Source organism: Durio zibethinus, chromosome 7 (assembly GCF_047325235.1).
Source record: "Durio zibethinus cultivar Kanyao isolate XHJ-2024 chromosome 7, ASM4732523v1, whole genome shotgun sequence".
In the NCBI taxonomy this organism is placed as follows: Eukaryota; Viridiplantae; Streptophyta; class Magnoliopsida; order Malvales; family Malvaceae; genus Durio; species Durio zibethinus.
In genome coordinates, this window is record NC_143168.1 from 229,923 (window position 1) to 252,865 (window position 22,943).

Genomic DNA, 22,943 nt, shown 5'->3' on the forward strand with positions numbered 1-22,943 from the left:
AATTATCTCGATTTTCTTTGATTTCTCTCAAAATTTCCCAAATTCAATTTGACTTTGATTCTTTGATTTGATTTCTTTTCAACCTTTCTTTGATCTTTTAAGAAATTATGTTTTAGCTTTAATAGCTAAGATCATCCTTGATTATTGCTCAAATTACTCCACAATTTTCATTGATATGATTTATGATAAAAATTTGAAACCAGATAAATAAAAGATAAAAACATAAAAGAGATAAATAAATAACTAAATAAGACAATCAAGATGTAGGAAATTAAACAATTGGGCTTGGATCAGATTTAGGCCGAATTGATTTGGATTTCAGACTAAATATGATATTTACAATAATCTAAAAAATATATGAATAATTTTTTTTACAAGTAAATAAAGATATGAGGTGTCATAAACTATTTTAAAATCATAAAATAAGAGTTTTATAATTATAATTATTATTTTTATAGTAAATTATGTAAAATTAAAAAAAAAAAACATAATCGACATGAATGACTGGCTAGTCTCTCTTATGTCATTAATCGTAATAAATTCAAAGTGACTAAAACACTAGTGTGACCGCAATTAAATATAAAATCAGGAATAGATTACTCTTCCAGCAACTTCCTTCTTCCACGTATAATAGCTAGTTGCCTTGTTCTTCTAGCAACTGCTTTTGATCTTTCTCTCCGAAGCTGAAGTTCTTTAACCATTTGCACTGCTTCGCTAAATGCCTATGGTGTTAGAATTTCTGTATCACATTAAATAGCACTATGTCTCTTACAACAAGCATGGTGTATGGGCACGGTTAGCACTCTTTATGAAGGTCCCCTTAGCTCAAAGTTATACATCGGGCCCAAACCACTGTTTAAGTTGGTCTTTACTTTCAAAGGTCAACATGTTCTTAATTAAGATTTAAGATCATATAATTAACCTACAGTCTTTTAATCACAATATTTGTATTGGGCTAAAAATTAATTAGAGCTTAAATGGCTAAATTGCTTAGCCCATTCCTTTGGTTATTTCGTTGTGAACGTTGAGCTGATAAGAGTACTCCTGTCTCGTTTGAATTATAGATGGATAAGTCCATAAAGGAAAATAAAGTTTACATATGAGGGTCAAGCCTTAGGATTAAAGTGCTTGGAAATTCTCTGTTGGATGTACAATCAATTAATGCATAGAAGCAAGCAACAAGTGGAAAAATTAGAAATAAAGATATTATAATCAGAGGGTGGGAGCTCTTTCAGCAGTTCCTGCAATGACTGTGAGCAAGTTGTTGCCAAAAGGATCGCTGAGGTGTTTTGCAAGGTTCTCAACGGGACCTTCACCAGTGACATAAGCTTGGAAGTAGAAACCCAGCATGGCGAACATTGCGAGTCTACCATTTTTGATCTCCTTGACTTTGAGCAGAGCAGCCTGGTCAGGATCCTTGGCAAGCCCAAGTGGGTCAAATGGACCACCAGGGTGAAGCTTGTCCTCCAAATCCTATGTTATGTCATGGATCAAGGAATTGGAGATTAATTAATAATAATAATAATAATAATAATGTTTGTTTTTGTTAATAAATTATTAATTGTAGCAAGAGTACTGGAAAGGCGCGCATATGTACCAGGCCATTAATAATTCTGTAATATTCAGCACCACCAACAAGAATGATCTCGGCAATGACAGCAACCACAAGGTTGATTGGAATATTCTTCCCAAAGTAATTCAAGGTGTTACCGTCCAGGAGAAGAGCTCCAGTCTGTCACCAACACAGTTATTAATATATATATATATATATATATATGTGTGTGTGTGTGTGTATTTGAAATTTAATGAAAAAATAATGCTAACCTTGAACCAAACAGCTTCAGGGCCGCAGTTGGCACCAAATTTGTTAAAGGCTTCAGGGATGATGAATCCAGCAGCACCAAGCATCGCCCACCTAGCGTGTATCAACTCATACGCTTGATATCTGCATTCAAATATATAAATATATATTTTCACCCCGTAATTAATTAATTAAAGCAATTAAAGTAGTATTGCAGCCAAGATCAATGCATATTCCACTAGACGAATATACAATTCAGTCATTTTTCTAAAAGAACAAAAAATATTTTATATATATATATATATATATATAACTTACTTCGCAAAGTCTTCTGGCTTCTTGCTCAGACCAAACGGATCGTATCCATAGCTACATGAAATGAATGCACATAAAAGCAAAGCAACACCACCTTAATTAGGTCATCTTAAATTAATGCACTCGTATTTACAATTCATATAGTTAACTTAATTATACTCACTCTCCAGGAACTTCCCCTGTCAAGTACTCTGGGATCTCTGATCTGTCTAACAGCCCTTCTGGTAAGAAAATCCTCCTGTCAGGACCTGGTAAATGCTTCAAATTTAGTCAAAAAGAACAATTTGCTTATATATATGAATATATTCATCCAACAAAATGAAAAAGAATATGCATCAAGTTCAAAATCTATTCAATTTGTTTGGTTCCAGCTAGCACTCCACTGCACTTACCGTACCACTTAGCCAGCTCTTCATCGGCTGGAGAGACAGAAGCAACCTTGGACTTTGGAGGAGGCGCAGCCTTCTTCTTGGAGAAAAGAGCCACTATCTTGAAAGTGGCAGGGTTTGTTGCTGTTGGAGCCGATGACCTTGCCCCACCACTGAAATTCATAGGGTTTCCCAGCATTTCAGATACGCCGAGGGAGGCAGCAGCAGTGAAGGCTGCCAATGAGGCCATTCTGGAGGAGTCTGACTCTAATTAGGTGCCGCTGCTGCAGCTGGGTTTTGTTTACAACTAACTCAGAACACTAGTCAGTAATACGCTACTCTAGTACCTGTGGGGAATGGAGATTGATACTATAAGCTTGAGCTAGTGGATGTGGACATGCCGCAGAGGATTGTGGTTCACGTGTTTTCATTGGTTGGCTGTGGAACATGAGAAATCTGATGCTGGAATTTGATAGGATGGCCTTGCTTATGTGGCAGATATGATGCTGACGTGTAATGAATGCTCCTGCTCTTTGTAGATTGCTTGGTTAGGTTTTGGATAACGAATAACATGTCCAATCTGATGTCAAAATGTTACGCATGTGCATTTGCATCTGCATTTGCATTTGCATTTGCATTTGCATTAGCATCTCCTCTCAGTCTCAGCTAAGGCTCACCTTTTTTGTGTGGATGAGTGGTGAACAGTGCCGAAAACCCGACTAATCCAATTATATTATGCAATAACTTCTCCCTTAGACTGCACATAGCTTATAGTCTCCAATGAGTTTTAGCTCAGCTCTTCAAATCAAAATCAAATTAACACCACTTATCACCTCTTATTTAATGAAGGATCTCGATCAGTGAACCTATAATCACAATAACTATTCCTTTATGATATTAAGAGTAATTTATAATAAAATAATATATGATCTTTTGGTTGGTTGCTAATCGTTGCTTAATCTAAATGTGGCTTTAGGTGTTTGAAGTTTATGTGAAGACAAAAATATTCTTATCTCCTTTCATCATTTTAGTTCTAATAAAATATTACGATAGAGTTAAGATTTGCAGAAACAACTTTTAGGCAGAGTTATGGTTGTTTAGGATTTGACTGATTGGCTGTAATTCACCCAATAGAAAATCAAGGGTGTCAGCTATTATGAAGATTAAAATCCTCCTAAAACTTTATTGTATCATATATAATAGAATTTTTCTATAAAGTTAGGATTTACTTGAATTACTTTAAATATAGGTATCCTAATTAATAAAATTTTGAAATAAAATAAAAATAATGCAGAGTAAGTTGTTCAATATTGCTGCTCCTTGATCTGCAAATTCTGCCAGTTTTGCTAACTTATCAGTATATCTATTACCTCCGTGAAGGACATGTCTTGCCACAACCTTTAGCAAGGAAGCTAAATGTCCTCTGCAATCCTCTGATAACGGGCCTAACTGATGACTTGTATCTACATTTGTCAGGGAAAATGAAACCACCACGGCTGCACTTCTAAATCAAGTTCTCTTAACCTTGCTCTCTAGTCATTCTTAAACCCTCCCTAACTCCCCAAGGTTCAGCCTGCAAGGTGTTTGTACCCTCGCTATTGCTCATTAACTCTCTAGTTCATCATTTGGAAATAAACCACCTACTGAAGCATTCTCTACCATTTTTTTCTTTTTTGTTGAAACTAAATTTCTCTTTGATTTTATAAACACAAAACAACAAATCTTTTACTATGACTTTTATTATGCTTGAAATTAAATTAACGCTCACACACAAGTATAAGTGGCCAACAAATAATAAAGTGTAAGTTAAGTATCATTTTCATGGAGATTTGTAATAATTTCTTTTAAGTATTAAAATTGTGTGAATCTAATTTTATCCAAACAACCGAAAAAAAATTAATTAAAGGAAAAAAAATTAAAAAATAAAAGTAAGTAAAAATTTAAAAATAAAACTAAAGGAAATAAATAAGCGAGAAAAATTCCTAAATTCTAATATTTTAATTTCACTCTACTACTTCACTTGAATTAGTCCCTTTTCTTTGATTAAATTCATTAATTAAATTGTTAACTAAAAGCACTAATTTATCTACAACCTCTTTATAGTAATATGAATATATCCTTCCTAGATAATCCCTATATTTATGTAGTGGTTAATCTAATAATGATTCATCAAGTAAAAACTCTCTTTAACAATTATAAACACTTATTTTATCCGAAAAATTGATTATTGCGTCTAAATAAATTCAAATCGATTTTTGATTCTATTTGAGTATGGTCAAATACCTTAATTGAATATATCGAGTTAATTTTGTATTGAGTTATTTTAAATTTTAGAAATTCTAGCACAAAAAAATCCAAAAAAAAAAAAATCGAGAATATTTTTTTTGATTTAGGGTGTTGGGAATTTAAAAAAAAAAAACTAATTTGAGAAAAGTATTTGGGAGACAAAAAGGATTAACTTGAGATTTTTTTGAAAATGTTTTGATCACCAACATCTGAAAAAACTTGAATTTTTTGGTGATCAATTGAATTTTTTTGTCATCGAAATATGGGAATTGGGCCTGAATCTAGGAATGGTTTGAATTTTTTGGCACCTATTAAAGTTTCCAGCGACAACATGGTGGCCACTTGTCGAAAATTAGGTAGTTGCAGTGGCCAGTGAAGGGTTGGTTTCTTTTAGAGAGAGAGTTTTTAGGGTAGTGAGAGATGGGCAAGGAAAAAGTAAAAAAAAATGATTTTAACCTTTTAAAGGCCCTTCAAAATGATGCCATTTTGGCATCTAACTCATGTTTGACTTGCGCCAAGATTCGTGTGAACCGATTAGAAATTTGACCTATTGTTTATTTTTTATTTTATTTATTTTATATTGATTTTTTAATGATATTATTGTTGTTGTTATTGTTGTTGTTGTTGTTGTTATTATTATTATTATTATTATATTATTATTATTATTATTATTATTATTATTATCATTATTCATTCTTTTAGAAATGAGTAAAAAAAATAGAATTAAAATAAAATGTAGATTTGGTAAAATAAAAAAGGAATAAATCAAAAATAAAATAAAATAAAATAAAATAATAAACAATAAATAATAAATTATTATTAAGGAAAATTGAAATTTTGTTATAAGTAAAATATTACTTAAATTTCACCAAAGTGTTGGGATAATTTAAGAAATATTTTTTGCTAAAAAAAAAAAAAACTAATGAATTGTTTACATTAATTTTTTAAATGTAATTTTTAAAGAAAACTAAAAGAGTTTGGTTTTCATTAATTATTGCAAGTAAAAATATTTTTAGGATTTCACCAAAAGTTAGGATAATTTAAAAATTATTTTTACTAGAATAAAGATTTATTTAAATAATATAAAAAACAAAAAAAATAAAATGATTGTTTAGATGAATTTCTTAATTATTACAAAAATTTTTTTTTTTGATTTCACAAAAGAGTTGGGATAATCAAGAAAAAAATTAATTAAAAAAATTATTCTCACTAAATAAGAAATTCTTTAAATAATAAGAAAAATTATGAAAATAAAAATAATGAATACTAAATAATAAATAATAAATTAAAAAATGAATTGTTTAATTAAATCCCTTGAACAAGAATTTACAAAAATTGGAAGTTTCATTTTTCTTAATTATCACCAAGAGAAAGGAATTTTTTAGGATCTCGCAAAAAAGTTGGGATGATCCTAAAATTAGCTTAAAAATTTTTAGGATTTTGTCAAAAAATTGAGATAATTATAAAATTAGTTTGAGAAATGATTTTTGGATTTCACCATAGAGTCAGGATGATCTTAAAATCAGTTTTAATAAATAAAAAAAATATCCTATGATAAAATTTTGAAAATTTTGTGAGTGGTCAAATTTTTTTGAAAAGTTTTTGAATAAAGATTTTCTATAATTTTTGCCAAAATATTGGAGAATTCATAGAATAAAATAATAATAATAATAATTTCACAACAAAAAATGTTTTTCATGAATAAATTTTAGGAAATTAATTTTAAATATAAAGAAGACCATATCATCAAAATTAACGGATAACATATGTTTAATCGGTACAATTATTTGGACGAGAAATGTAAGGGTGCTAATACTTTTTTCACTCGTAACTGTACTCCCGAATCCAACCTTAATTTTATAAACCTAAGCCTCTTTTAGTAAATTTTAATTAATTTTAAGATTTTTATTAAAAGATGATGTTTTTGGATGGCTAATCACACCCTATAAAAAAGATTGATGGCAACTCCAAAAATTTTCATTAAGTCTAGCGATTGAGTCCCCTAGACGAAAAATTGTAAGGATAGCTTGGTGATTTCACTAGAGAGGCTAGAGAGTCAAGCCAAAAATTAAGCATGTGTCATCCAAACTTTGATTTTGTGGTCTTTTTGATGTTTAATTTTAATTCCTTATCTCATTTTAGAATAAAAATAAGATTAAAAAAATAATTTAAAAAAAAGTAAAAATTTGAAGGTTTCATTTAATTTTATTATGTTATTTTACGTGTCTTATATTGTTGCTAATTATATTGTTGGTTTTATTTCGATTAATAATTGTTACGTTCCTTTACACTCATACACATTTGCATTCATGCATGAGCTTTATACCCAGTCTTTGAAATTTATCCTTTTTTAAGAAGGAGTAGAATACCTACTCTTTTGTAAGGTTATAATGGCTCCGGTTGGGCTAGCGAAATATTTATACTCAAGTTAAACCTTTTCCATTGGCAACTTATTATGGGTAAGGATCAGGTGCCTTACTAGTCTAGAGTGGAAGACAGTGAGGCTTTACAAGCATTCGACAATCATTCTCTCTTTGTTTTCAAGCTTTCACTTCTTGTTCTTTTAGATCTAGTTTTTGACTACTCTCTTTTACTTCCTAAGTGATAGTTTGTGAAGTTAAGATCTAAGCCTACACTATTTTTCAATATTTCTTTTTTCTTTTTTATTTTGCAAACAACCCTAATCTTTCATTCGTTTACATATATGAATATAAGATTTTACCATTGGTAATTGTGAACTACCCAACATTTACAATCTGTAATCCCTTGAAAGATGATACTAGAATACTTTCATTATTATTACTTGATTTGTGCACTTTCAGGCTATACGAAAAGTAGCAATTAAGTTTTTGGCACCGTTATCGAAGATTATAATGGTGTTCTCAATATCAATAAGGATTTCTTAAATTCTTATAATTGAAACCCTTTTTTTTTTTATTTACTTTTACTTTTCTTTTCTTTGATCGTTTTTATTTGCATGCTCAAATCCAAAAGTGTTGACTTAGTCTAGTTGATCAAGAAATTGAAAAAATATTCAAAAGAAGAAGAAAAGAGCAATTAGCACCAATACTAATTACTATTACAAATAATGAGTAGTAAAGAATCTTAAGGGACTATACTGTTCCTAATTCTGATGGTTTCAACCATGCATCCATTAGAAGGTCAGTTATTTAAGCTAAAAACTTTGACATCAAGCCTTTAATTATACAAATGGTCCAAACCTCTATGTACTTTAGAGGGCTACCAAGTAATGATCCTAATCTTCACCCTTCTAATCTTCTTAAATTATGTGATACTTTTCGCTATAATGGTGTTTCTAATGAAGCACTTAGACTAAGACTATTTCCTTTTTCTTTCAGGGACAAGGTGAAATATTAGTTGACATCATTACTTCCTGGCTTAATCACCATATAGGATGATTTGGTATAAAAGATTTAAGCAAAATTTTTCCCACCAACCAAAACAGTAAAGCTAAGGAATAAGATCACCACATTTTTGTAAGTAGATGGTAAAACACTATATGATGCATGCGAAAAATTCAAGGAGTTGTTTAAAAATTACTCACATAATCGATTACCCAAGTGGCTACAAATATAGATCTTTATAATGGTCTTATACCACCCATGAGACTATTTTACACTCAATTACTGGAGGGACAATCGTGAGCAAGACTCTTGAGGAACCAAATGAAATGATTAAAGAGATTATTGCTAACAACTACCAATGAAGCATGGAGAGAAAGGTAGGTAAAAAGTCTTCTCGTTTATTTAAGATAGATGCTATCACCTCCATCAATTCTCAGTTAGCCACTCTCACCAAAAAAATAAAAGCCTTAAGAAACCAATGCCAAACCAACCATGTGAATGCAATCCAAAATCTTTTAATGTCATGTGATATATGTAAAGGACCTTATTCCAATGAAAGATGCCAATTCAAAATAAAATATGTCCAATACATCCAACAATCTAAGCCTAACCATAATCCCTATAGTAATACCTACAACCCTGGATGGTGAAACCACCTAAATTTTTCTTGAAATCAATCAAAGCATCAACCCACCAATAATCAAAATAATAACTACTACCCCAATCCACCAACTTACAACCCACCCCAAGAAAAGAAACCAAGTTTGGAAGATATGTTGACCCAACTGATGTAAGGTAATAATGCTAGCATTTAAAGTCAAGCTGTATCAATCAAGAACCTAGAAAACCAAATAAGCCAACTAGCCCAAGTAATAGCGAACTACCTTATTAGTATCTTGCCTAGTAATATTGAATCCAACCCCAAAAAATAAGGCAAGGAAGGATGTAATGCTGTTTATTCTTTAAGAGATATTAGGATCAAGAATTCTGATGAGGATGATGATTTTATGGATGAACTTATAGTGATAAATCTCTTTAGTTTTATGAAGCAACCTAAGGTAGATTTTATATGAAATGATGACATATTAGAAGATGAAGAACTCTTAAGATTTGGAAAAAAAATTCTACAAGGTTTTGACCTCATGGCATTAAAGACCCTTGAAAACATTGAACCCTATGAGAAAGACCTTGAAGAAGAAAATGTTGAAATGGAATATTATTGAAGGGTTTGCTAAAGAAGGGTAAATGCTATTGCAAGTAGGGAGAACACTATTAAAAAGCATTCAGCTTGAGCTTGAAGAAACAATTCAAGAAAAGATAGTCTAAAAAAAAAGATCAATAAAAAGAAAAAGAAGCTCATGAGGAGGAGATATAAAAGAAAATGCAACCAAGGCTAAGGATGATTGCCAGAGTGTGTACAAAGTGTTTCAACATAACACCACCTATCCTTAGGCCTATTCAAAAGGAGTTGCTTAAAGAGTTGAAGGAAACCATGTTTTTTAAAGATTATAGCTCTGAACTTTAACAATTCTTGTTTATAAAGCAGAATGATCTAGGGATTTTTGCTATTCCTTACAAAATTGGACATTTAAAATTTGATGATGCTCTTCGTGATCTTGGCTCTAGTATAAATGTAATGCCTTTGAATATTTTTATATAGCTAAGGTGTAGAGAGTTGAAGCCTACAAAGTTCAACCTTAAATTTGTTAATTATTTTGCTAAGTTACCACAAAAAAGATTAAAAAATGTGCTCGTGAAAGTTAGTAAATATGCTTTCTCGATGAATTTTGCTGTTTTAGACATAAAAGATGATGAGGCTTTATTACTATTAGGGAGACTTTTCTTATTGACTATTAAAGTATTAATAGATGTCTACAACTCTAGCCTTATCATTAGATTTAAAAATAAGAAGCTATAGTTTGTGACTGGATGGTATGGTGTGCTTAAAGATGAAGATAGTGTAAATACAATCAAGATGAAAGAAAACCTTAGGGAGTCTGACCTAAAAGATAAACCTCTTAGCCTTATGATTCAAAACCAGTTGGTGACCCCTAGCTCTAGCCATGTCAACCCTATAAGAAACTCAAGCTTTGTGTATGTTATCCTTGTTAGAAGAGCTAGTAAACCTCCTAAGACCAATTTTGCTTATGTCATTCCTTAAAGAAAGAGGTAATAAGGTAAACTCCCTCCTAAAGGGACAAGATGATTATATAAATCTAGAGATGGTCAAGCTTAACCAAAATTAGGCTTTTTAAGAGGTAATGCAAATTTTATTTTTATGGTTTATGTTTTTATTATTTTTAGGACAGGTATGTTTTAATATTTGTTTTTGTGTTTTAGTTTATTTTTGTAGGGATGTAGTGAAGTAAGGATGATGCCTCATACAAATAAAAATTTAGCCGTAAGTAAACTTAGGGAGTTTTTCTTTTTCCATTATTTTTTGTTTAATATATAGTTCAATTTAAGTGTGGGGGGAGGGAAAGCTTTTTAAACATAAAAGATTTTTGAAAATTGTGATCCCATTTTGCTTTCAAACCAAATTGACATGCTAGATCTCATTATTATGCACACTTACTTAATTTTGGATAAAATTTTCAAGATTGACTAAAGTATGATATGAAGTTTAATTATGAATATGGTGGAACTTGAAAGGAATTCTTAAGCATGTTTCTTTCTGGATATGATTTTTATGCATATGTCTCTATTCTCTTGTAATGAAATGTTTTGATTTTTGTGACAGTCTATGTGATGTGGATTTGTATAAGATTTAAGGATATGAATAAGTGCTATAGAATTCACCTACTTAACCTTTGAATCGAAATCCTAGACTACATTTGACTTAAGAAATGATCTAGGCAGTTCTTTGGACCATTTGAGCCTTTTTCAAGCCATCTTGTTATAATCTATCGTTAGTACCTTTATTTTGAGCCTATTATATTTCCTTTTCTTTGTTTATTTAGCCACATAATAAGCTAATAAAGCCTTTTCTATGATTATTATTCTTTTTTTTTGTTTACCTAACTCAATTGTGCTTACTTGTGTATTATGGACATCTCTATGTATTTAGGATAAAGGGAGGTGCGAGGAATGAAAGAAAAGAAAATGATAAAAACAAAGGCAAAGCCTAATAAAGCAAAAAATGGCTATATTTTTCCAAAAAAATAAAAAGTTGCCATGAATAATAAAGTGATGCTTCAAAAGTAGAAGTTTCAAAAAAAGCTTTCAATTATTTGAAGTCCAAGAAATTTCAAAGAAAATAAGCTTAGGGTTTTTTAGCCTAAACTTTTCTTTTTCCTACCTAGACCCAAGTTTTACATTACAAGCCTAAAAGACCTTTTGATCTTAAGTCAAGTATATAAGTCTAGTATTAGTGGACAGGGAAAAGGAAAGTGAACATATGAAGTCTATTCTATCTTTAAGTTGAAATGTGATGAAATGTTTTATATTCTTTTTACTTGAGTTATATGATGAATTAAAAATTTAGTAGATATATGTGTAATGAACATAAGATATTGCAAGCTTGTTTTTGAAGGAATTTCCTATAACTCTATGTTTATACTTAGCTTTATATTATGCAGTAGTGCATGATAGGAAGTTTATATGATTTTTGACTTTATGAGTATGTATAATGATTTTTAAGTTTATTGATTTAAGATTTTTGCTTAAGGATAAGCAAAAAATTTAAGTGTAGGGGTTTGATAACACCTAAAGATATAGTATTTTTACATGTTAAAATGGGTGCAAAATTTTAAGATTTGATTGATTTTTAGTACTTAATGCCTATTTTATGACTTTTAGAGTTTCAAGCTTATGGATGAGGAAAACATGCAATCATGCATCTAAAGGCATATTTGACTATGCAAGACAAAGGGTTGGCTAAACCTCATTGGTGTAATTCCTTTAACTATGCAATAAAAGAAGAGTTTTGCTTACACATGGACTCTTTTTTTTTATCAACCAAAGAGATTTAATCCAAGAGTGACTCATTCACTAAGCCATGATGGAATTTTGCTTGCATAAAAACTCTTGCATGATTGGCCAAAAGTGTTTTCATTCAAAAGAAACTCTTTAATTACTTTTAGAAGAGTTAAACATGCATAAGAACTCTATCCAATCGACCATCTCAAATGCAAAGAATGATAAAGCTTATTTGGTGACCTCAATGACTCTCCAATGCTTTTCATATTTGGCCAAGACCTAATTCAATAAGGACTTCATGCAATTTTCACCATTATGGAGACTAGATACATTTAGCCAAAGAGAGTTTAAGAGGTATCCTTTGAAGAGTTTTGCCTAAAAGAGGACTTTATCTCTTCAAGAGTTGGTTGTGACTTAAATTCTTGCTCTTAAAACTCATCTTAGCCTTATTTAAAGAAAGGATTTATCAAGAATTTCATCAAGCATTGATCAAAGGCCTAGTTTACTTATCAAAGACCCCATTTGGCCAAGCATTCTCAAAAAGGAAGAGTCTACCTTTTTCATGCCTCATTTGAAAATCAAGGTAACCTTCATCTATTAGTATTGGAATTTAAATCAAAATCTTGTAAACTTATCCTTGTTGGCTGATTCCCTCATTATAAATAAGGAGGCCATTCACCCCATTCCATCATCCCTCATCTTATTATTCTTTTTTCTCTTTAGTTCTTTAGTTTTTTTCTTTTTTTGGTTTAAGTTATCGATTTAGGTGACATATTTGCCAATAACCATAGTCTTGTTCTTTAAATTATTTTCTTTCAATTAAAGAAGTAATTTTTCAAGATCTTTTCTTTCATTATTCTATTTTCGAATCTTGTTTTTACATTCTTAATTTTGGCAAAGCATTCTTTATTTTATAAGTTTGATTTATAATATTTTTTTTACTGCCTACAAGTTTCAACTATTACTATTTTGGATGATCTACAAGTTTATTTGTATGCAATCTTTTTTTTAAGTTCTTTACAAGCATTCAACAATCACTCTCTTTTTGTTTCCAAGCTTTCACTTATTGTTCTTTTAGATCTATTTTTTGGCTACTCTTATTTATTTCCTAAGTGATAATTGGTGAAATTAAGATCTAAGCCTACACTGCTTTTCAATATTACAACCTTAATCTTTCATTTGTTTAGATATAGGAATCCAAGATTTCACCATTGGTAACTGTGAACTACCCAACATTTATAATCTATAATCCCTTAGAAGATGATACTAGAATACTTCTATTGTTATTACTTGATTTGTGCACTTGCAGGCTTTACAAAAAACAACAATCACCATGCATTCCTTAATGGCATATATGCAATTTACCTTTATTTCATGCCCATTTCTATGAAACCCAAAAATTTGAAAACTAAATTCCAAATCCCATCAAACCCTAAACCTCAAATCTTATGAAACTCTAATTCTTAAACCCTAAAACCTAACCCTAAACCCCAAACCCTGAACCCTAAACTTCAAACCCTAAATTGAAACCTTAAAATAAAAGCCTACAACGTAAAATCTAAACCCTAAACCCCAAAACCAACCCTAAACCCTAAACTAATTATGCATTTGTATTTCATTTTATCTTGTCATCACATGCATTTTTATATTATCATGCATTCATACTTTGTCATCTACATTATATTGTCATGCATTTATCATATTTTATTATATTCATACATTTCATGCATTTGTTTTCAAAAATTGGTTTTTAAAGTAAAATATTTTAAAATAAGATAATATCTCTAGTAAATGTAGTCATTGAGATCTTACCTAATTATAGGGAGACTTTCGGTAATTATTATTTATGAGAGTTGTTATCTCAATTTTTTGGGGCAATTTTAAAACCTTTAAATTAGAGATATTTTTGAAACTCTACCTAATTATAATAGATTGAAAGAAGTATTTTGATATTTAAAGTGTTTTCATCTTGATACAAAGTAAAAAAAAAGGTTTTGTTTTTAAAATTCGATTTGTTTTTGCTTCTAGAAAAAAAGAAAAAAATGAAAGAAAAGAAAAAAAAGGAGAAAAGGAATTAATTTTAAATATTAAGTAAAATAGAACTATTTTAATCAAAATTAAGGGATAATATGCAATCAATTGGTGCCACCTTCGACAGGTGTTATGGGAATGCTAACCCTTTCCCACACGTAACAAACTCCTGAACTCAACTCTGATTTCGTAAATCGTAAATTTATTCTTTTTCTAAAACTTTTATATTTGTTTCAAATGTTTTATTAAAAGGCAAAATTTTTTGAGTTACCAATCACACCCTTAAAAAAGATTTGTGGTAACTCTTTGTTTTGATTTTCACTAAAGATAGTTTTAATCCCCATTTTTCCAAATTTCTCCATTCCTTCGGCTTTTGGGTCAGTCGCCTCTGGGTCCCAAGACGTTGCGATAGTGTGCTACTATTAATTGGCAATTTTAATGTTTAATTAAACAGATTGATAAATTTAATTTTAATACAAGATGAGTATTAGAGCCTAAATAATTAATTGTAATAATTTACATGTGAGTTTTGCACATCTTATTAGGTCAGTATAGTTTAGTGATTGTGTAAGCCTTTGATCCGGTAAACCTTTGAGAGAGAGGTTTCCAGGGTTTTAATATAAATTGACTAAAATCTCCTCTTTACTTCTAAGTAACAATATCTACCTATTAAGAGCCGTAAGTATGAGAAAAATGAAGATAAAGACCTAATCTTTTTAGGAATTGATGTTACTTTTGCTTATCATTTATAACTACGCAAACAGATATGTAATATAATTAAATTTGATATTTTAATATTCACATATAAATTTTAAGATTTAAGATTATACTTAGGCTAGAGGTTTGGCTTTGAAAATGACATTTGGTAATTTTATTTCTTGAGCTTTGGCAACAAGAAGGAATTTTGACCCCAGATATTGTCCAAGTTGAAGTGGAGAATATATTGTCCAAGTTGAACTATGGAGATATGTTTTTAAAAGTAAGCAAGTATTTATATTGAAACATCTTCGCTGATTTCTGCCACAAAATAATGACAAAAACTTCCACCTTTTTTTTTTTTTTTCGAAAGTTGGATTATTGATGGAGGGAGGGGCCTCGCTGGGGCTGTGAGGAATAGCAAATTTTGCGAAGTCAAAATTGTTGTTTTGTTTATACACTCTGATGCCGTGAATGGCAGGAGAATCCTATTCCGAAGAATTAGGTTCTTTCTGCCCAACCCACCACAAAATCCTTTTGCCTCGTTGACTCTTGGAATTGTATTTTATTCATTTATATCCAAACTCAAAAGTTGAAGAGCCTTCTCTTCCAAGGCACTCTTTCATTCTTATTATTATTATTATTATTCGGTTTTCAACTTCCTAACAATCAATTCTTAGTTGAAAGAGAGAATGTTGAAAAGATGAGAATCCGAGGCTATAGTGGTGTGCCCGTGGCCCAACATTTTATTTCTCTTGTATTCTGTTCTTACTAATATTTTTCTTTTCTATCATCAACTTTTTAAGTTTTTTACACCTTCATTTTCACATCTATGTTAGATTGAAATCAAACTAAAAATACGTTATGGTGGTATTGTATCTTGTAAATCTTAATAAATTCTACTCTTTTTCAAGTGGGGCCATTTATTGGAGATCCTATAATCTATCCAATGAATATGATATATAACCCCAATAGCTTCAATTGCTATTTATTTGCAAATGACTTATTTTTCTGTCCAAATTGACTTCATGTATTGTGGAGTATACTTTTTGTTTGGCATGGAGTATTTAAAATCTAGAATCGATTCCTCATTGCTGCTTAATTTTCAAATAATTCTGCTTTTTCTTTCTATCTCTATCTATATAAATCTGCCTCTTCTCAAGCTTTTATCTACACATAGTAATCAAAAAGAAATAAAAGAAAAGAAAATGGGAGTGGACATACAGGGCAAGCTCCGTCTAGCTCTTGGCTCAGTTAAGGATCATGCATCCATTGGTAAGGCCATGATATACAACCACGATGGAAAAGGGTTTTCTGATATAGAGGTTGCAGTGCTGCGTGCAACAGGCCATGATAACGGTCCCATAGAGGACAAATACATGCATGAGATCCTCTTCCTTGTATCAAATTCCCCAGGGTCCATCCCTTTTCTTGCTGAAAGGATTTCACGCCGTCTCTGCAAGACCCGAGACCGCTTGGTGGCTCTCAAAACTCTTTCTCTCATTCATCGTCTCTTACGTGGAGGCAACCGTTTCTTCGAGCAAGAGCTACGTAGCACTCATGTTTCCGGCCATCTCCAAATGAGCACCCACGGTTTTCTCAAGAATTCAGATTCTTCATTTTCATTCCTACATAGCTATGCAGCTTATCTTGAAGAACGAGTGGGATGGGCCATTAATCAAGCTGGAAAACTAGAACCCGTTATGTTCAATGGCCTGGAGTTTGCTTGTTACGAGGAGAAGTCGGTTGATATGGTATTTCGTAAGTTGCCAAAATGTCAAGTGTTTATAGACAGAGTGTTGGATTTTTCACCGCATGATATTGTGCCCGCAGACAACTTGGCTCAAGCAGCCATGGGCAACACCTTAAAAGAGAGCTTCCAAGTTTACTTTATGTTTTGTGAAGGCATTGAAATTCTTGTCAACATGTTTTTTGATTTGACAAGGCCAGCAAGAACTTTGGCCTGCGACATACTCAAGAGGGCTTCTCGCCAGAGCAAAGAGCTTCATGATTTGTATGAAACTTGCAAACGAATTATTGAAAACAAGAATCTGCGGTATCCTAGTGTGCAGATCATCACCATGGATCATGTTTTGGCATTGGAACGATGCTCCAGTTTCATGTCAACAACTTCATCATCATCATCTATAATGTGTAGCCGTAAGACTAGCACTCCAACACCGATGGGTGAAGAAGGCAGAAAGGGAGGAAATAGAGATATTAGTAATTCACCTGCAACTCCTTTTCCTTGCAATCTGGAAACCAAAATAAGCAAGGTTTGGGTGGTTTTTGAAGAAGACGATGATAAATTGCAGGTGCCCATGGATATTGTATAGTTTAGTATGATGGCGATCCCTATCCTTGTCCTTCTGTGCCACCAGGGTTAACGAAGCTTGCCGATAGTAGAAAGATACAGGTCAAGGCCATTACAACTTACTTGACAGACAAGTTCAATTTTGCAGGTATGGATATGAACCAACAAACAGTGTCTAGTTCGTAAAATTCACCTATATTTATGCTGTTGTAAACTCGATCGAGTTCTTCATTTTTGGAGCAACTCATTTTGAACCTAGCATTCCCTTTAATTGGAAAGAAGAAATTCTGATGTGGCCTGCTGTCTAGATGATGATTGTTCTTTGAAAAAATTATAAATATACTTGAACAGTGAACCTTTCAATTTTAAACTCGTTGTGAAAAGAAGTAACAACCATTGAACCTAACTTAGAACTAAATTGTTAAACCAATTACAATTGGTTGAGAGATTTAAAGGTATCTACAATAAAAAATACACTATAAAAAATTTCGTTATTACCAATAGAATTTTACAAACGGAAAATTTCGTCCATGGTTACCAATGAATTGCTGACGGAACAAAATGATGAGATTTTTAAATTGTCTGTATTCCGTCTGTAAGGATTTGGAGTGAACATAAAAAGGTTGACGCGAGCATAACAATGAGGGTGGGGAAGTACCCATCATCTACTCCTGCCTACACCAGTTCAACAAAACAGCTATAACTTTCCGATGGTCCTTTTTTACGGTATTAGGGCTTCTGCATCGAGAAGAAATTCTAGAGAACTATGTTTCCCTAAAAAATGGTGAATGAAGTGGCTGACTTCATCTGCAAACTCTGGGGTTTAGGGTTTACGTTTTCAATGATTGTTCTTTCGATGATTCCAGTAAGGCCTAAACCTGGTGGCTGCGTTAAGAATATAATCATGGAGGAGGCTTGAATTTGGAACTAGAAAGTTTTGATTTACAAGAAGTTTCAAGCACATGCACACCAGCTAATTAAGTTATGTGACAGATTTTAGTTCTATGGTATTGGTATTAGTTACAGTATTAAACAAATTTGTTGTCCAAAAGAAAAGTTGTACTACTTCGTCAGTGTGGCTTTTGTAAATGCTGTTTAATTTGAAGTCCAAGGAATGCCAATCAAAAGAATATTATTAGCTACCTTGGTGTTAAAAAGAGAGTAGCTATATAGTGAAGGGAGATGGATTAAATTCCATGGAGATTAGTAGATTTAAATTTATTTTCCTACTATTTAAACTATAACATGAAAATAATCTTAACTCTTTTTTTCTTTTTTTAAATCCTTGTAGGTACGCAACCTGATAAGGGGTCACCTTCAAATGCATCTCTCATGAGGGGAACTCTATTCTTGAAGTTTATCCTGAATCTTAAACGAAACGTTTAATAGAGTTATACCTTTATAAATATGATGCTTTATTTTTGCTTAGGTTATCTCATATAGTTAGATATCATAATAACATTTGAGTGAGTGAGCTACTAGAAAAGTGTAATTAAGCTCTGAGACTAAGTTTGATCAATTATAGTGGTTTTTCCTTTTTTCTTTTTCTTTTCTTTGTCTTTTGAGTACAAAGGATGGGTTGGCTCAAAACTGAGCATTACATGTCCCTTTAAGGTTCCTTGGCCACTAGGCCAGGACACCAAGGACAATTATAGTGGCTTTTCTTGTTCCGAGTATGTTACTTTGGTTGGGTTGAATCAAATATACTTGTATGTTGGGTAAAATATAACAAAATCTTTGAGTTTTAACTATAATTCAATTCAAGTACATTAGTTTAACAAATGGACATCCCATCCCAAAACTTTTCAATTAATAGGACACTAAGATCCTTCTATCAGTTAACTCCGTTAAAAAGCTTATTAAAAGACCATTTTACCCTTAAAAAATCAATATCTCAAATACTCACATAAAATAATTATTTATAATATTAATTTTTTCTTAAAATATATAAAATATATTAATAATATATAAAAAATAATTTGAGGTGCAAAATATAAAAAGAATTCACAATCATAAATAATAATTTGTTCTATTTGAACTTCAAATAAAGTTAGGGATGAATGGTGTTCTCCATTGCAACCGATTCGACAAGGGGATTGCATCCCTCTCTCGAGTGTCCAAGTAAACGATAACCAAATGGCCTTGGTATTTGTTATAGGGACGAGCTTGCCCTTGGTGCAGGCACTTGCCTTGAACTCTATTGGCACACATTGGCCCCTAGTGCGGGTTGTTGCCTCGAAATCTATCGACAGTGTCTGGCCCTTGGTTGGTGCGGGTAATCACATCCAATACCATCGATAGATGCTGGCTCATTGTTAGTAAATGATGACCCCTTGGTGCGGGATATTACCTCGAACACCATCGCTAGATGCTGGCACTTAGTGCGAGCACTTGTTTTGACCATCATCGTCACAAGTGGGCCTTTGGTGCGGATTGTTGCCTTGGACACCTTTTTGGTAGATGCTGGCACTTGGTGCGACATGTGTACCGTGACCCTCCCATCCAAGGCACTTGTATGGCCCTCGATCGCCATCAGCACTAAATGATGCTCAATGTATGTGTCATGGGCTCCAGTCTTAAGCTAAACTCCATGCGGCCTTAGACATAGAATTGACTCCGTCTGCCTAAGTTAACCTATGAAACATAAGTGTTTAGCATAATTCCAGCTTGTCAAAGATTGTGCTATAGTATTGGGCCTTCTAAAAGCCCATAAATCTAATCCTCCTAAGACTGTGTTTAAGCATACTCACACTTGGGTTTAACCATACATCCACACCTTGATCATTAGTTCCTACACTTGGGTTTGATTGTGTGCTTGCACATCACTCACCAATGCTCACACCTGGGCTTGGCTCAATTTTGCTAAAACTGAATACCATGCCTTAGTTTCTATAATTTTGATCACTGCCCATACCACTATTCTATGGCTAGTTCCCCACGACTTGGGCCTCTAATAGGCCTCAAGGCCTAGTTCCCTTGGCTATCAGACCTTATCCCACTAGAACTAGAATTGCTCATCGACTCGGAGAGAATCCCTAGGCTTGGACCAACTTATGGACTGTGACACATGCACATGCCTCAACCACCATTGAAACATGTTGGCCCTTGGTATCGGCACATGCTTCAATCACCATCGGCATATGATGGCCCTTTGTGTGGGTAGTTCCCTCGAACACCATCAACACATGCTGGGCTGCACACCACGCTTGGGTATTTTGGGCTTAGGCTGAGCACCATGCATACCATGATTAGGCAGTAGGTGGGTTCAGGCACATCTTCATATTTTTTTCTATGCCAATGCCATTTTTATGGCTTATAAATTCATATAACGCTCACCAACGCCTATACTTGGGCTTAGCTCAATTCTGTTGAACTTGAACACCTTTTTTGAATCGTTGGAGTCTTGATCACTACCTGTACCACTGTTCTAAGCTAGTTTCCCATGACTTGGACCTCCAGTAAGCCTTAAGCCTTAGTCTTCTTGGCTGTCAGACATTGTCCCACTAAAATTGGAACTGCTTTTTGACTTGGAAAGAACCCTTAGGCTTAGACCAACTTGTGGACTGTGACACATACATATGCCTCGACTACCATCGAGACATGTTGGCTCTTGGTCTCGACACATGTTTCGACCACTATCAACATATGCTGGCCCTTGTGTAGGCAGTTCCCTCGAACACTATCAGCACATATTGGGTCATGCACCACATGCGAGTATCTTGGGCTCGAGCCATACACCATGTGAATGATAATTTTATGGCTTGTAAATTCATATAACACTCACCAACGTATGCATTTGGGCCTGGCTCAATTCTATTGAACCTCAACATCGTGCTTGAGTTGTTGGAGTCTTAATCATTGCCTGTACCACTGTTTTGGGCTAGTTCCTCATTATCGAACCTCCAGCAAGCCTTAAGGCTTAGTCATCCTGGCTGTCAGACACTGTTTTACTAAAATTTGAATTGCACCTCACTCGAAAAGAACCATTGGGCTGGACTAGCTTGTGGATTGTGACACATACACATGCCTCAACCATAATCAGGACATTGGTCTCAGCACATGCTTCGACCACTTTTGATACATCTTAACCTTTTATGTAGGCAGTTCCCTCAAACACCATCAACACATGTTAGGTCAAGCACCACGTGCGGGTATCCTAAGCTTGGGTCATACACCACGCACACCATGACTAGGCAATAGGCGGGTTTAGGCATATCTTCATATTTCTATCGTGCCAATACCATTTTTATGGCTTGTAAATTCATATAATCACTTACCAACACTTGACTTATGCTTGGTTCAATTCTGTTGAACTTGAACACTGTGCCTAGGCCTTTGAAGTCTTGATCACTACCTATACCACTATTTTGGGCTAGTTCCCCATGACATAGGCCTCTAATAGGCCTTAAGGCTAGGTCCCTTTGGCTGTTGGACCCTATCCCACTAGAATTAGAATTGTTTCTCAACTTGAAGACAACCTTTAGGCCTAGACTAACTTGCAGACTGTGACACATGCACATGCCTCAACTGCCATTGAGACATGTTGGTCCTTGGTCTTGGTGCATGCTTTAACAACCACTGGCTCATGCTGGCCATTTGAATAGATAGTTCTCTTGAATACCATCAACATATGCTAGGCCATGTACCAAGTGTAGGTATTTTGGGCTCGAATTGTGTACCATGTGCACCATAACTGAGTAGTAGGTGGGTTTAGGCACATCTTTATACTTTTACCATGCCAATGCCATTTTTATGGCTTGTAAATTTATATAATGCTCACCAGTGCCTATACTTAAGCTTGGCTTAATTTTTTCAAGGTTGAACACCGTGCCTAAGCCATTGGAGTCTTGATCACTGCCTGTACCATTGTTCAAGGCTAATTCCTCATAACTTGGACCTCTAATATGCCTTAAAGCTTGTCTTCTTAGCTGTTAGACACTATCCTTCTAAAATTGAAACTACTCTTCGACTCAGAGAGAACCCTTAGACCTGGACTAACTTGCAGACTATAACACATACACATGCCTCGACCGTCATCTTGATATGATGGCCCTTGGTCTCGACACATGCTTTGACCACCATCAGCACATGCTAGCCTTTTGTGCAGGTATTTTTCTTAGATGCCATCGACACATGTTGGGCCATGTATCAAGCGTGGGTATCTTGGGCCCAGGCCACGCATCATGTGTACCATGATCAGATAGTAGATGGGTTTAGGCACATCTTCATACTTCTTTCATGCTAATGCCATTGTTATGGCTTGTAAATTCATATAATGCTCACTAGTGCTCACACCTAGGCCTGGCTCAATTCTGTCAAACTTGAACACCGTGCCTGAATCGTTAAAGTCTTGATCACTACTCGTACCACTATTTTGGGCTAGTTTCTCATGATCAGAACCTCTAGTAAGCCTTAAGGCCTAGTCTTCCTAACTATCAGACATTGTTCTACTGCAACTAAAATTGCTATTTGACTTGAAAAAAATCCCTAGGCTTGGAGTAGTTTACGGATCGTGACACATGCACATGCCTTAATTGCCATTGGGACATGTTGGCCCTTGGTCTCAACACATGCTTTGACCATCATTGGCACATGTTGGCCCTTTATGCGAGCAGTTCCCTTGAACACCATTGGCATATGTTAGGTTACGCACCATGTGCATTGATTCAATCCAAGCAAAATAAAGTTAAAGATGAATTGTGTTCTCCATTACAACTGATTTGGCTAACATCCCTCCATCGAGCATCTAAGTAAATGACAACCAAATGCATTTGGCATTTGTTACAGGGACAAGCTAAACCCTTAGTGTGGGCATTTGCCTCAAACTTTATTGGCAAACGTTGGCCCCT

At 33.5% G+C, this 22,943-nt stretch overlaps 2 protein-coding genes and 1 non-coding gene across 4 annotated transcripts; 1 reads left to right on the forward strand and 2 right to left on the reverse strand.

Annotated features, from left to right (window-relative positions):
• Positions 1-1,030: 1,030 nt before the first annotated feature.
• On the reverse strand, positions 1,031-2,858 carry LHCB5 (light harvesting complex of photosystem II 5). Its single transcript, XM_022872824.2, has 6 exons — positions 2,509-2,858; positions 2,280-2,364; positions 2,120-2,170; positions 1,825-1,945; positions 1,598-1,732; positions 1,031-1,473 (listed from the first exon to the last, which is right to left on the reverse strand). Exons 1-6 carry the CDS (start codon positions 2,732-2,734, stop codon positions 1,213-1,215), a joined length of 879 nt encoding a protein of 292 aa, XP_022728559.1. The 5' UTR covers positions 2,735-2,858; the 3' UTR covers positions 1,031-1,212.
• A 5,380-nt stretch (positions 2,859-8,238) lies between these two features.
• Positions 8,239-8,345, reverse strand: LOC149517958 (small nucleolar RNA R71). The gene has a single exon (XR_016343882.1). It is a non-coding gene; the product is annotated as a small nucleolar RNA R71 (small nucleolar RNA).
• Positions 8,346-15,842: 7,497 nt separating this feature from the next.
• On the forward strand, positions 15,843-18,766 carry LOC111284093 (ENTH/ANTH/VHS superfamily protein). 2 transcript variants are annotated; one of them, XR_016343422.1, is made up of 2 exons: positions 15,843-17,242; positions 18,386-18,766. XR_016343422.1 is itself a non-coding variant. In XM_022872826.2 (1 exon), the coding sequence occupies exon 1, from the start codon at positions 15,989-15,991 to the stop codon at positions 17,114-17,116; it is 1,128 nt and encodes a 375-aa protein (XP_022728561.2). In that variant the 5' UTR covers positions 15,843-15,988; the 3' UTR covers positions 17,117-17,385. The 2 variants fall into 2 exon arrangements, 1 of the variants encoding a protein (XP_022728561.2); XM_022872826.2 differs by lacking the exon at positions 18,386-18,766 and having other exon boundaries at positions 15,843-17,385.
• The last annotated feature ends 4,177 nt before the right edge of the window (positions 18,767-22,943 follow it).